This window comes from Eulemur rufifrons, chromosome 3, assembly GCF_041146395.1.
Source record: "Eulemur rufifrons isolate Redbay chromosome 3, OSU_ERuf_1, whole genome shotgun sequence".
In the NCBI taxonomy this organism is placed as follows: Eukaryota; Metazoa; Chordata; class Mammalia; order Primates; family Lemuridae; genus Eulemur; species Eulemur rufifrons.
In genome coordinates this window covers 22615953-22630912 of record NC_090985.1, presented here as the reverse complement: position 1 = coordinate 22630912, position 14960 = coordinate 22615953, and the positions used below count along the sequence as shown (strand labels likewise).

The 14960-nt window shown below is 41.0% G+C and overlaps 1 protein-coding gene across 1 annotated transcript in view; it reads right to left on the bottom strand.

The window, feature by feature from the left end:
* GABRG3 (gamma-aminobutyric acid type A receptor subunit gamma3) overlaps nt 1–14960 on the bottom strand; it is a 445447-nt gene that overhangs the window by 394212 nt on the left and 36275 nt on the right. The window contains exon 3 of the mRNA XM_069466710.1: nt 10350–10417. Coding sequence (XP_069322811.1) covers nt 10350–10417 — 68 coding nt within the window. The remainder of the gene's footprint in view (nt 1–10349; nt 10418–14960) is intronic.

The window sequence follows — 14960 nt, the reverse complement described above, 5'->3', positions numbered from 1 at the left end:
TGAGAAACTCACAGGACCCCTTGGCCTTGGATCCCATTGCCACAAAAGAATGTCTAGGTGTGGGGAGTGACAGGACATTGGAACAGGACACCACAGTTGAGGGGCCTCATAGGCATGAAGGAGAGTTGCCCTTCCTATTCACACCCCTTGCACCACAACAGGGCACTTGGAAGGTAACAACCAGGAAGCAGAGAACAGCCCTCACCAGACGCTGTCCCTGCTGGTGCCTTGATCTGGGACTTCCCAGCCCCTAGGACAGTGAGCAGTAAGTTTCTATTATTTACAAATTACGCAGTCTAGGGTATTTTGTTATAGCAGCCTGAATGGACAGAGAGAGGGCTGCTCTGAGGCGAGTGACATAATATGAACCAGAACCTGCCTGGGAAAATTACATTGCTAAGCAGGAGTACAAATAGGGGTGCTGCAGGCTGTCCCAGGGCACCTGTGAGTCAGAGCCGGGCTGGACCCCTGAGTCCTGAGAAGGGAGTAAAGGTTGAAGTGAGATCCAGCCTCCGAGGCAAGCAGCAAGGCAGAGACATGTGGAAAGCAGCCCTCTTCTACAGGTGAACAGACCTGCAGAAGATATTAATAGGAAGGGCCCTGTGTTAGTGCTGGGGCTGCCATATTGAAGCACCACAGACATTTACTGTCACACTTGGAGGCTGGAGGTCCAAGATCAAGGTGTCATCAGGGCTGGTCCTTCCAAGGGCCCTGAGGGAGAATCTGCTCCGGGTCTTTCCCCTACTTCTAGTGGTTTGCTGGCAATCTTCAGTGTTCCACAGCTTGTAGACACATCGCCCTAATCTCTGCCTTCCTGGTTCACATGATGTTCTCCCTGTGTGTGTGTCTGTCTCTAAATCTTCCCTTTTTATAAGGACCCTGGTCATATTGGATCAGCGCCCCACCCTACTCCAGTGTTACCTCATCTTAACTTAATGAATTACATCTGTAATGACCCTAATTCCAAATAAAGTCACATTCTAAAGTATTGGGGGTAGGACTTTAACATACAAATTTTGTGACAGACGTATTTTAACCTAAAAGGCTCCACTGACAGGATTAATAGATATAGTCCACTGCCTCCAAGGAAATGGGCAGCGGGTGGGAGAGGGAGGCTGGCCTGTCGAACCTTTGCATAATCAGGGAAGAGCATTCCTTTTTTTATTGCTTTTAGAGACAGGGTCTCACTCTGTCACCCAGGCTGGAGTGCAGTGGTGCAATCATAGCTTACTGCAGCCTCAAACTCCTGAGCTCAAGCGATCTTTCCACCTTGGCCTCCTGAGTAGGTGGGAACACAGGCATGCACCACCATGCTGGCTAATCTATTTATTTATATTTTTAGAAACGGGATCTTGCTTTGTTGTCCAGGCTGGTCTCAAATTCCAGGCCTTAAGTGATCCTCCTGCCTCAGCCTCCCAAAGCATTAGGATTACAAGCATGAGCCACTGCATGCACCCTAACTCAGCATTCTTTTTGAAGGTAAACCATATTACACAATTCACCTGTTTAGTACCTTTCATAGGCATCTTGCTGAATCCAGAATAAAATGCAAACACTTCCTCCCCATGGTCTGCAAAGCCCCCTGTGATCTGGCACCTGTGAGCTCTCATTCCCAAGCTCTCTCCACCCTGCTTCCCTGCCCAGGTCCCATATCAGGAAATTTTCATGGGGTGGTCACACCCATGTGTTTAGTGTCTTCATAGAACTGTCCACAATTTGAATTAACAGTGTGCATGTTTGTTTATTCACTGTCTTAACCTACAGAATTGAGTCCCATGAATGCCTTGTCCTTATCTGTCCTCATCACTGCTGTGTTCCCATGACCTGGTCCAGCATTTTCCCACAGCAGGTGCACAGTAATATTTACTGGATCAACAAATGCCATTAGGACGTGAGTCACCCTTGACTTCTCCCATTCCTTAATACCCACATGCATTCAATCACGTTGTAGAAGTTACTTTTCTCAACTACACACCATCCCCTATAGCCCACTGCAACTGTTCAGACTCAGAACTCACCACTTCTCACCCCAGAATTTCATAATTCCTAATGTGTCTGCCTAACTCAGTCTTGCCAGCCCCTGTCATCTTTCACAAGGCTACCAGGGGATTTCTCTGAAAGATGCAGGTTACCAATCTCCCTTAGCACCCTGTCGTGGTGTCTCACCTCCTGCACTGATGCCTCGCCCCACACCCATTCTTACATGCCCCAAGCCCACCACCCACGCACACAACAGCCACAGCAAAGACATGCAGCCCCCCTCCTGCAGGCAAGCTGGGCCTGTGCAAAGGGTTGCAGGAAACCTGTCAAGGAGAGATGGGAGGGTTTCTTCAGATGCTTTAATGGGGAGTCCTAATCCGACAGCCCTACCTTTCAGGAAAAGGTATTTTATGCAACATAAAGAAGGTGCTATTTTCAGAGTTACATAATGTAGCTCATACTGAGAAGAATGATGAATATCAATTGTGAAATATCCAATAAAAGTGGGAAAGTTCAAGATGAAAAGAAAAATAAGAAGCTTTTCATACATTTGAAGAAGTTAGTGACTGCTAACAAAGGTCAGATGTTTTATTGCGATTACAGATATCTCTGTGTCCTTAAATCACTGAAGAGTTCCCATTCATTCCCACAATGGACATGAATGTCCCATCCTATCAGGAGGCATCTCTCATGACATTTTGTATAAAATGGTGAGAAGTTCTAGGACACCAAAAGGGCAAAGAAAAGAGGACATGCAGTGTAAGTTTAAAATCCACAGGTTTTACACTTAAGATGTGCTTTTTAGCATGGCCCACACTGATCCCCTTGCTCTTTTGGGTATGGAGAAGTGTGAGTGGTGGCTCTTTCATCCTCCAGGTAGAGGGCCTTTCCAATCTGACACAAGCCTCCTAAGTCATAGCTCCATTACCCATGAGCTTGGGCAGTAACAACAATGGCCTCATAGGTCTAACATCAGGATTAAATTCTTGAAATAGCAGAAGCACTGAATAAGTGTTAACTAATTCTATTGCAGCAAGAGAAGTCTATCCATTAACTAAGGATATCGTGATCTAAAGACATAGCAAAGTGTATAGGTAAGCAGAGTGCATGTTCACGTGTGAGGATGTACTGATGGGTGTGTATGTGGAGAGGCAGAGGTAAAGACAATGTTTTATTCATTCATTCATTGGACAAGTATCTACCAAGGCCTGTGGACTGGACTCTAGGGGAAGATGAGTGATCACAAAGACATCTGAGCCTTGGTCTGGGGCTCATGTGCACCTGCCACAGGCTGAGACTCAGAGGATCTCAGGTTCAAAAGCCTTTAAATGTCATCATCTTCCTTATTCCTGGAGATTTTTTTAAGTTTGAGAGATCACTCCCACATGCCTCATGTGGCTCCTACAGTGTATTCTATTAACTTATTTACTAATAGATATAACTTAAATATTATTACTTCTATTGTGATTAGCCTGGAAGGGCTTTCCTTCTAGTGATGAATCAACTCTCAAAATGCAAGCTTAATGTGTAAACATATTATTTTTTCATTTCTTAAAAGAATATTAAAACTACATGTAAGATCATCCTCTTAAACAACTGATGATAGCCATGTGCTTTGTTCCCCTAAACCTCACATTGCTAAAAGAAATATACAATTAACTCCCTTCAGTTTCCTTCAAAGGTTCGTTATTTATTGGGGAAAACTGGTAACACTGGATCCTAGAAAATTCTCTCTTGTTCACAAACCTGAAGGTAGTTTTGGAGGTTATCAAAGCAAGCAAAAAACAAAAAATCTCCCCATAACGTTTCATTGGGCTCGATTCTTTGTTCCAACTTAATTCCTTACTAACTATCCAGAGTCAGACTTTACTTCATACAAATTTAAATTTTCAAACCCAAACTGCATAGCTATATTGGGATAGCTTGTAGTAGACCAATACTCTCACTAATAGCAAATAGAAAAAGCTAGATAAAATACAAATTTCAAAAATCCATTTGATGAAGCCAAAAACAGAGGCTGCAGGCTCACCATGGTAAACCACATTTCCTGCATGCCACTTCCCCCCAGAACTTGTCTCTTGCTGGCAGGGCACAAAGGAGAGCTAAGAGAGAATGAAAACCCAGCAGAGTCTGAGGCAAAAAAAAAAAAAAAGTTGGGGACAGCCAAGAAGTCAAAATAGGAGGGGTCAAGATTTCAGAGAAAACAAATGACAGAGAAGTAAACCAACCAATACTGGTTTTCCCCTCATTTACTGACTAGACTGCACAGAGTAAGAAGTTAAAATGTGACTATAAGAATGGCTAAAAAGAATATCTTAATTTTCAGCCATGCTGTGGTGTCAAAGCATTTCTGGCCTTCAGTCAGGACTTCTGAGGAGCTATACACAAGAGTAGGGGGAAGCATAGCCCACCTGAGCCTCAGCAAGATTGCAGACCAACCCCATGACAGCTCAGACCTCCAGAGAGGCAAGGAAAAAAATCACTCAAAGCCTCTATAAATTTTTACACACAGTCAAAATTGCCAGGCATACCGAGAAATGGAACCAAGCAATAAAATGGACAATAGAAATGGAACCAGAGATGGCCCAGATATTGCAGCACAGATTGCATAATTAATGTGTCCAAGAAAATAGATTGCAAGATGAAGAATCTAACCAGGGAAATGACATCTATTAGAAAGAATCTAATTTTAGAATTGAAAAATGCAGTAACTGAAATCAAGAACTCAATAGATGACTTTACCAGATCACAGAACACAGATGAGGAGTGACTTAACATGATGAAAGACAGGTCTGAAAGTTTTCAACTGGTGAAGCACGGAGCACAAAAGGAAGGAAAGAACAACACAGCATAACGGACAAATGGGACCTGGGAGAAATGTGTAACCTTCCCATGACTGGAGTCCTAGAACATGAAGAGAGAGAGAATGGTGCTGAAGCAGTATTTTAAGAAACAATGGCTACCTTTTTTCAAACACTGATGAAGGGTATCAAACTACAGATGCAAAAACTTCTATGAACCTTAAGCAGGATAAACGCAAAGAAAACCCAAGCAAGGGTGACACCATGGTATTTAAGCTGTCACTTCTTTTGGACTTTCCTGAACTTAGATGCTTCCAAAAAGTTCCACAAGCAATAGATCTTCCTCCAGTAATGATCAACCTTTTTGGAATGAAATTGATCGGGACTTGATTGCTTGACTTCAGCCACAAGTGGAATGGATCAGAGAGGAAGTTGAGAGGCCTCAGGTTTTCTCTTATGACCCCCTTGGCAGCAAGTCATTCTACTGGTTTTACATTTTTAGGTTATGTATCATACAATGGAGCATATTCTGGCAATGTTGAACCTGTCCCCATGAGCTATACTGCCATCTCATTAATTCCCGGGTAGCACACAATCACACTGCAGTTATATTACGCTGACTCACTACATGTCTTGGATTTCCTCAGGTGCATAGTACCAGTACTCTTAAAAATAAAGAAAAAGGAGCCAATCTTAAAAGGCTACATACTGTATAATTTGAACCATATGACATTCTGTAAAAAGCAAAACTGTGGAAACAGTAAAAATATCAGTGGTTGCCAAAGGTTGGGCTAAGAAGGGATGAATAGGAAGAGCACAGAGAATTTTTAGGGCAGCGAAACTGCTTTGTGTGATACTATCACAGTGGACACATGACATTATACATTTGTCCAAACCCATAGTATAGGCTTTGGGGGGTAATGTGTTAAGGAAGTTTCCCGTATTGTAACAAATGTACCACAGCAATGCAAGGTATTAATAATAGGAGAAAGTGTGTGTGAGGTAGAGGTGGGGAGTATATGGGAACTCTGCACCTTTTGCTCATTTTTTCTGTAAACCTAAAACTGCTCAGAAAATAACGTCTATTGATTTATTTTTTAAAAAAGAAAAGCAATCCTAACACTAGACTCACGCTGAGCCCTTTTCATCTCAAGTTCCAAGTTAGAGCTGTGGCCCTACAGGTATACAGAGTAACTGTATTTCCCCTTTGGCTGGGAAACAAAGCCTGGGCTTCACTGCCAAGCAGACGCACTTAGAAACTTGCTCTGGGATCTCAGTGAGCTACTGCTCACTGAACACAAATTAACGGAAACAACAATATCTTCTCCACTATCATCTTCTGAAGACTCAATAAGGTGAGGTCAATAGAATAAAATAAGTATCAGTGCATAAGTTTCCCTCCTTGCTTTCCTAAAAGGCTGTATAAGTAGATATTCTCAAAAATAAATTCACAGGCTTTCCTGCACACAGCTTCCCTGGTCTGGAAACAAACCACGCAGTTTCTATGAGGAACTGTACACATTTAGGTTCATTGCAATAACAAAGACAGAGGATGTTCTGAGAGCTTTATGTAAATAAATATTCTCCTGGTCCCACTTGAACCATTTCTAATCTCCTCAATAACTAGAAAAACTACAAACAGCTCCAGGATAAATAAGACAAACTTAATCTATTAAACAATAGACTGAAATGCTACTTCATTTTCATTTAGCAGGAGGAATGTCCAAAGCTGAATCTTCAATATTAATAACATCAATAAAAAGCAGAAAGTATGGGGGAGGGAGGGAGGGAGAGGAGGAGGAATAAGAACAGTCATTGCTTTCCCTATTTCATTGATGGTTAAATGGCTATTTGGAAAAAGGACATCATTTTATCAGGCTTTACCTTTATGATCAAAGCCCCAATAAAAACCTACATCCTTAAATTCTGTTCACATCTCTAAATTGTGCTTTTTCTCATAATATAGTCTTTAATTTGATTGGTTTACTCTCTCTCACATTTTTTTTATTGGTAACTCAATCTCAATACCCACTTACATAGTCAGTTCTCTATTTTTATTAAATAAATTGCTTTTATTTTTGTAAGTTGCACATTTCACTTTTAAGCACTTTACCTTCTTTTAAACTGTTCCCCTTGAAATTCAAATCAAAACCACAATGAGAAATCACTTATCTCCAGTGAAAATGGCTTTTATCAAAAAGCTCCAATATGATAAATGTTGGCATGGATGCCTAGAGATAGGAACTCTCATACACTGCTAGTGAGACTGCAAACTAGTACAACCCCTATGGCAAGTAATACAGAGATACCTCAAAAAGCTAAAAGTAGAACTACCATTTGATCCAGCAATCCCATTACTGGGCATCTACTCAAAGAAAAAGAAGACATTCTATAAAAAAGACATCTGCACTTGAATGTTTACAGCAGCACAATTCACAATTGCAAAGATGTGGAAACAACTCAAGTGCCCATCAATCCATGAGTGGATTAATAAAATGTGGTATACGTATACCATGGAGTTCTACTCAGCCACAAAACACAATGGTGATACAGCACCTCTTGTATTATGCTGGATAGAGCTGGAGCCCATTCTACAATGCAGAGTATCACAAGAATGGAAAAACAAGCACCATCAAATGTACTCACCATCAAATTGGTATTAACTGGTCAGCATTTATGTGCACATATAGTAATAACATTCACCGGGTGTCCTGTAGATGGGAGGGGGGAGGAGGGGATGGGCATATTCACACCTAATGTGTGTGGTGTGCACCACCTGGGGGATGGACTCGCTTGAAGCTCTGACTTGGATGGGGCAAACGTAATATATGTAACCTAAACGTTTGTACCCCCATAAAATGCTGAAATAAAAGATAAAATAAAAAAATAAATAAACAGTGTACCTTGACTTCATAGATAGAGTGGGTGTGTGTGATGTGCTCAGCAGCGTGAGGAGAAGCCCTTTGTCATTCTGACTTCCCAGCAGCAATGTGTTCTGAGTGCAAAGGTGAGAAACACTCATCCTCCCAGCCTGGAGGCCCCTGCCCCAGGAGGCCAGCCAGATCCCCCTCCTTGGGGCTGTTCAGCAAGGACTCTCACTTCTCTCTGGCATCCAGTTTTTTATGGATCTGCTTCTTCAAAGCAGGACTGCATTCCTGTCTTCCTACGTTCTGCACAGTGACTGGCCTTAGTTGTGTGACAAATATTTATGAATGAACAGAGAGAGAGAGAGAGCAACCCACCTAAGGAGAACACAGGAATTCAATATTTAAACATGCATCTGAGTAAATTTCTTAAACAAACCTTGACTACTCTGTGTGCTTTGCTGAGCTCAGGTAGGTTAGTAGCATATTGTTTCTTCCTAATAGACTTAGACATGCGAATGGTCTAGACAATTTAGCTCTGCCGAGAACTGACTATAAACATGTCACCATCTCCAGAGTAAAGCGTTTGCTGCCGTTCAGCTTGTGCACTGTGGCCTAGACAGCTGCTTCACAGGCACAAAGTAACAGGCAACCACATCTATTGATCCCCCTTTCACTGTAGTACAGATACACCCTAGACAGGAAAAAAATTGACTAAATGAAGTTTCAAGATATTTAGGGCAATTTTGCTTTTAATGAGGAGGCCAACTGAACCATCTCTGTGTTAAATATCTAACACTGGTAACCTGCCGTATCTGCCTCAGGGTGTACAGGACACCGAAGCTCAGGTACTTTTCTTTGGCGATAGAGAGTTTACAATGCCTCAGACCATCTTTTAAGAGGAGAAAGGGGGTCTGACTAGAGATCTTACTGGATTTGAACTAATCCCATGAACCATGACCTGCATGTACCTCAGACAGAAGAGGGCTATCACACTTCCCAAATGCAAGGATCTGTTTTGGACAAACCCAAGATGCCCAACTTTTCACCGCGGCTTCTGGGTCTCCATCCTGACAGGTCCAGGGTGCCCCCCAGAGGACCCCTTCCTTGGCACGTCAATGCCCCATCCCCCAGCTGCATAACACACCCTGTCACCCTGTCTTTTACTGAGGGCCTTCACGGTGTGTCCCACCTGGCCAACTCCTGCCTACGGGTCAAGTTCAGATAGCGATGACCTCAGTGGAGCAGTCTATTCCAGCCCTGCCAACTTTCCAAGGGTCAGCACCTACCTTTAGTAGAGTCTTTATCACCCTGAGGGTGACTGTCCCTTACTTAGCCTCCTCCTCTGCAGATTGTGATTTCCAAACAGAAATTCCCATCAATTCTAATAACAAAGCTTAACACTGAGCACAAAGTAAATCTCAAAGTCACAAGGAGTTCAAGAAAATCCCTAGATATGCAAATGCAAGAACCTGCTCCTAAAATAATTTTGTAATCATATATCCATGGAGGCACTTGCACTTTTAGGGTTAGACATAAATTTGTGTTAGACATAAAGGTGCTGTATAAAGTGTTGTGGAACAAATGTAAAAAAATAAAATTCCAGAACAAGAAACAAAGACATTAAGAAAAGATGACCCTCTCTTTATGCAGTCAATTGAATAATGACATATCAAGAAAAGATAAGACTATATTCAAAATATGATTTTAATACACAACCATCTGCAGCCCATAGGTTATATGAAGTAATTCTCCTTTATTTATTCATTTCCCTTCTTTGCTCTAGTTTAGGGATGACATGGAGATTTTTTTTATGTGAATCACCCATAAATATAACTTTACCCCTACATGGAACCCTTATATCACCAGAGAAAAGAACACTTTTTAAATCTGGCAATGAAAAGAAATGATTTCGCTACTAATTTTGGAGGGGTTATTTCCATCCACAGAACACTGCAATGAAAAGAATGCATTTAAGTCAGCATTTTGGCAATTCCCCACCCTCAGCCTCACATGTCTCCCAAATTCAGGAGCAAATGTGAAGCAGTGATCACAGGCAGGGCCCGGCATGCGGGAGATCCTGACATTGCTTAGGTTTGCAAAGGCAAGACCTGCTTCAGGGTCTTATGTGCACCTCGAAGGTAAGTGCACCATGGTCTGCAGCCCAGGCCAAGAGCTCTCACCCTACGGTATTCCAACACCTCAATACTTGCTTCATAGCCCAGAACGTTTTCACAGGGAAGAGCTTCTTTTGCATTAGTTCTTGATCTCAATTTGCTTATAAGTCTGTGGAAATGCCCAACTCAGGGAAAACACATATATTTGATCCTGTACCTTCTCTTGTGAAAAGGAAAAGAAAAAAAGTTTATTTACCCTCAAAGTCCAAACTGAAGACAAAAATATACCCTGTGTTATCTCAAATCCTTTCTTGAGAAACACCAAAAGGCAGCTCTCTTAGATCTTGAAAGAAGGAACTAAAAGTCCAAAAACTGCTCAGGTCACCACCTCTACTTCTTGAATTTTTTTTTTTTTTTTTTTTTTTATCAGTTGCAATACCTAAACCACCAATAAATACTACAGATGTTAAAAATTCAATTGTGAGTTTTAAACCTGCATGATAAATTTCAAACAGAAGTGCACAATGAGAAGGCGAACAACAATGGGTACAATAGCCATAAGATCAGAAAATAAAATAGCTTCTTACCATGTTTATTGATGACACAGGCCCGATGCTGTTAACATAAATGTCAACGTCAATTACGGTCGGTTTTACTGTGGAGAAAAATACATTTATGTTAATACTTTGTGCCAGAGAGAGACAGCAGAGTGCACTATTCAACGTCCTGATGACACACGCATTAACATCTCAAGGATATGTTGGAAATACATAAGGGTGGGTTTTTCCTAGAGACCTGTCTTGTAGTTACAATCTGAACCATGCTGGCCTTACTTTTTAAAATTCTCAAAGGATGACAGATTCTTGCTTGTATTTATTAAGGTCTAGGAAAATGGAAAAATTATACATTGCAAGTTTCCAGTGATAGATGAGTATAAAGATATTCTGTAATATCAGTTAAGCTGATTTTATGGCAAAGATAGGAGATAAATTCAAGACATTGAATAAGTGGTTTAATGTCCAAGTTTTGCTGGAAAGATAAACAGAAGAGATGAGCAATGTCAGTGATGTACCAAGTTATTTATCAACCACATAGCTGTGTAACTATCATTCCAAAGCAAAGCAACCCAGAGCAAAGTTCTAGTGAGTTTATACAACAAAAAATAAAATAAGAAATATAGTTTATTATAGGAGTATCACTTAAAGACACATATGCACACATATATCACAGAGTTAAAATCCTATAACTCAAAAATAATAAAATTTTAGTAAGTCAAAGAATTACTGTTTCAATTATGAGGGTATAAAATTTATATAATCAGAGGTCATGATATCTAACATTGTGCATCAGAGGTTTAATTGGCTTGTTGGCTTTAAAGAAAACCGGTTTTCTTTCCTTGGCAGCAATGGAACTGAACGAGATGGGTACTCAGACTGCCAAGTCGGCAGACCTCTGAGTCAGGGGCGATGTCCTCTGAAAGGAGGGATGTGCCCGTCACTCAGCAGTCATTGACTGACAAAGGAGAGAACAGAGCCAATTTCAGAATATTTCTACCCAGAGAGGAATATGAACTAGACTCCTGAACCATTCCACATGAAACAAATTGTTTCCATGGAAACATGAGTGTTTGTATAGGCAATTATTTCAATGTGCCTCCTTCAGATTTGCTAAATAACGGGACATTCACAAATGGACCTCTGCACTCCACTTTGGAACTATGAGTGGCATCTCTGAGCTCTCAGGCTCTTGTAAAATTGCATATTCAGTGGTCTGTCCCCTGGGCAATGATTTCCAGACCTCCATGAAATGAAAATAATGATTATGAATTTGAGTCAACTCCTCTAACATCTGTCAGCACAATCAGATCATGTGAGCTCCAAAGAGCTGTTGGCATTTTGGAAAATGCCCCAACACAATTCTATGCACTATGTATATAGTGCCTAAATTTCATAAAAGGAATATTCTTCATTTTAAATGTAGCTTTGCTAACTACTGTGAAAATTAAGTATCATCTTTCTTCACCTTAATTGGATTCAGCAAGTGTTCTGTCTCCAAATACTACATAACCTGTGATTATGCCATATAAAAGGCTTTGTTGAGTCAGTCAGTTGAGAACCTACTTTTTGCAAGAGACTTTTTGATTGTTTCACAGTATTTATTAGACTTTAGGCTTCCAGAGCTTTTTATCTCATTAAATCTAAAGGACCTATAGACATAAAGCTTTATTAACACACAATAGTGCAATGAAGGGTTTATGAGAAAGGAGTTTGGAATAACCACCCCCGCCCCCCCACACACACACTCACAAAAGCTCAGGAAATGAACTGTTTTCAGTTGATGCTCTTTTAAGTAGAGTCATGCTAACATAAATGAAGCATTTAGGAAAGTGGCTTTGACAGGGGCACTCAAGAAAGAGACTGGTCATAGGAGGTTCAAGGTTTATAATTCAAGACTCAAGATTAAGCCCTGACAAATGATCTTCATCAAGGATGTCAAGACCATTCAATGGGAAATAGGATAGTCTTTTCCACAAATGGTGCTGGGAAAACTGGATATCCACATGCAAAAGAATGATGCTGGACCCTTACCTTCCATCATATACAAAAACTAATTCAAAATGGATTAAAGATCTAGATATAAAATGTAAGACTAAAAAACTATCAGAAGAAAACACAGAGGAAAAACTTCATGACATTGGATTTGGCAACGATTTCCTGAATATAACACCAAATGCACAGGCACCAAAAGAAAAATAGACAAATTTGACCACATCAAAATTAAAAACTTCGTTGCATAAACAGCACAACAAAGTGAAAAGGCAGCTCATGGAATGGGAGAAAACATTTGCAAATCATATATGTAATAAGTGGTTAATATCCAGAATATGCAAAGTACATCTACAACTCAACAATAAGAAAAACAATCTGATTTAAATGGGCAAAGAACTTAAAATAGACATTTCCCCCAAAAAGATACTCAAATGTACAATAATCACATGAAAAAATGCTCAACAGCATTAGTCATTAGGGAAATGCAAATCAAAACCATGGGATACCACCTCACACCCATCAGGATGGCTAGTATTAAACTAAGCAAGCAAACCAAAACAACTACAACAAAACAAACAAACAAACAAACAAAAGAAAAAACCCCAAAAAACAGATGTAGGCCAGGATGTACAGAAATTAGAATCCTTGTGTACTGTTGGTAGGAAAGAAAATGATACAGCCACAGTGGAAAACAGTATGGTGGTTCCTCAAAATGTTAAAAATAGAATTACTGTATGACCCGGCAATTCCACTTCTGGGTATATACCCAAAAGAATTAAAGTCAGGGACTCAAACAGATATTTATACACCCATGTTCCTATCAGTATTATTCATAATAGCCAAAAGATGGGAAAAAACTCAAGTGTCCATCAACAGATCAACAGATAAATAAAATGTGATATCCATACAATGAAATATTATTTTTACTTAAAAAGGAAGGAAATTCTGACACATGCTACAACATGGATGAACCTTGAGTACATTATGCTAAGTGAAATAATGCAGTCACAATAAGGCAAATACTGTATGATTCCACTAATATTAGGTACCCAGAGTAGGCAAATTCATAGATACGGAAAGCAGAATGAAGGTTGCCAAAGGCTGGGGGAGGTGGAAATAGGGTGTTAGTGTTTAATGGGTACAGAGTTTCAGCTTTGCAAGGTGAAAGAGTTCTGATGACGGATGGTGGTGATGGTAGCAAAACGATATGAATATTCTTACTGCCACTGAACTGTACACTTAAAAATGGTTCAGATGGCCATGCCCTGTAATCATGCCTGTAATCCCAGCATTTTGGGAGGCCAAGGTGGGCGAATTGCTTAAGGTCAGGAGTTTGAGACCAGCCTGGGCAACATAGCGAGACCCTGTCTCTACAAAATATTTTTAAAATCAGCCAGGTGTGGTGGTGCATGCCTGTAGTCCCAGCTACTTGGGAGGCTGAGGCAGGAGGATTGCTTAAGCCCAGGAGTTTCTTGAGGCTGCAGTGAGCTATGATGACGCCACTGCACTTCCAGCCTGGGCAACAGAGCAAGATACTGTCTCAAGAAACAAAAAAAGGTTCAGACAGTAAATTTTATGTTATGTGTATTTTACCATAATAAAAAGAAGATTAAGCCCTGGGTAGCCGGGCGAAAGCTAAGGACTTACATAGAGGTAGAAAAGCCAGGGGCCGGGGTTCCTGAGTGAAAGGGTGCAGATTCCACTGCGAGAGCATAAAGAGGAGCTGATGGAACTGGGGCCCACACACTTGGTTCAAAATGGATTTTCACACTGCAACTCTTTGTTTGAATTCTACCTCACCAATCTGGATGTTATTATTTCCTAAAGCTTCAGAATTAGTACATGGGAGAAGCGTGATAAATGTGTCCACGGTACAGCATGAGTGAACCCTGCAAAGATGCGCTGGGCGAGTCCGGATAGTCACCGAACGACCGCCTGTGCTCCCCTGACAGATCTGTGTGGCCCTACGGGGAATATGGGGACTACAGTGCTCTGTCACAAAACCAAAGCAGATACGCGCTGGTTATTTTCCTCCACCCTCCTGTGGTCTTCCCCATCCTAGAACGCACAGCTGAGGGGAGCCGGGTGGACTATGTGAGCTCTGTCAGTGAGGAGCTGAGGAAACAGCCCCGGCGGGAAAGACCCTGTCAGTGGCCTTGACACGCTGACCCTGGCTGGCCAGGATGCCATTTAGACACTGGAGCTGAAGAGATTCTTCGTCATCTTCGTTGTGGGCACTCAAGGAATTCCGTCATGGTAAAAAGTGAATAAAACATATTTTAACTGTAGAAAGTTTCTGACATCAATTTCTTTGAGACCTGACATCTAAAATCACCTTTAATAGTACAAGGTTCCTGTTAAACAAACCTCAGCCCTTCTTGTGAAAAAAATCAATTTTGTTTCCACAATGCCCAGGAAGTAATTAGTTAAGGGGCCCCATTCAGGTATCATGAATGGGTGCTTAAAATGCCAGCCCTGAATAAGACATAATATTTAATAGAAATGTTCTGCATAACCTTCCGTCATTTTACTACTTTCCAGTTTGGAGGTATTTAAATCTTCACAAAAGTCTTTTGCTTTCCTAGGTTTGGTGGACCTTTTTCTGGTCCTGGGCCTCCTGAGGTGGGCACTGGTGTTATTTAATAAGTC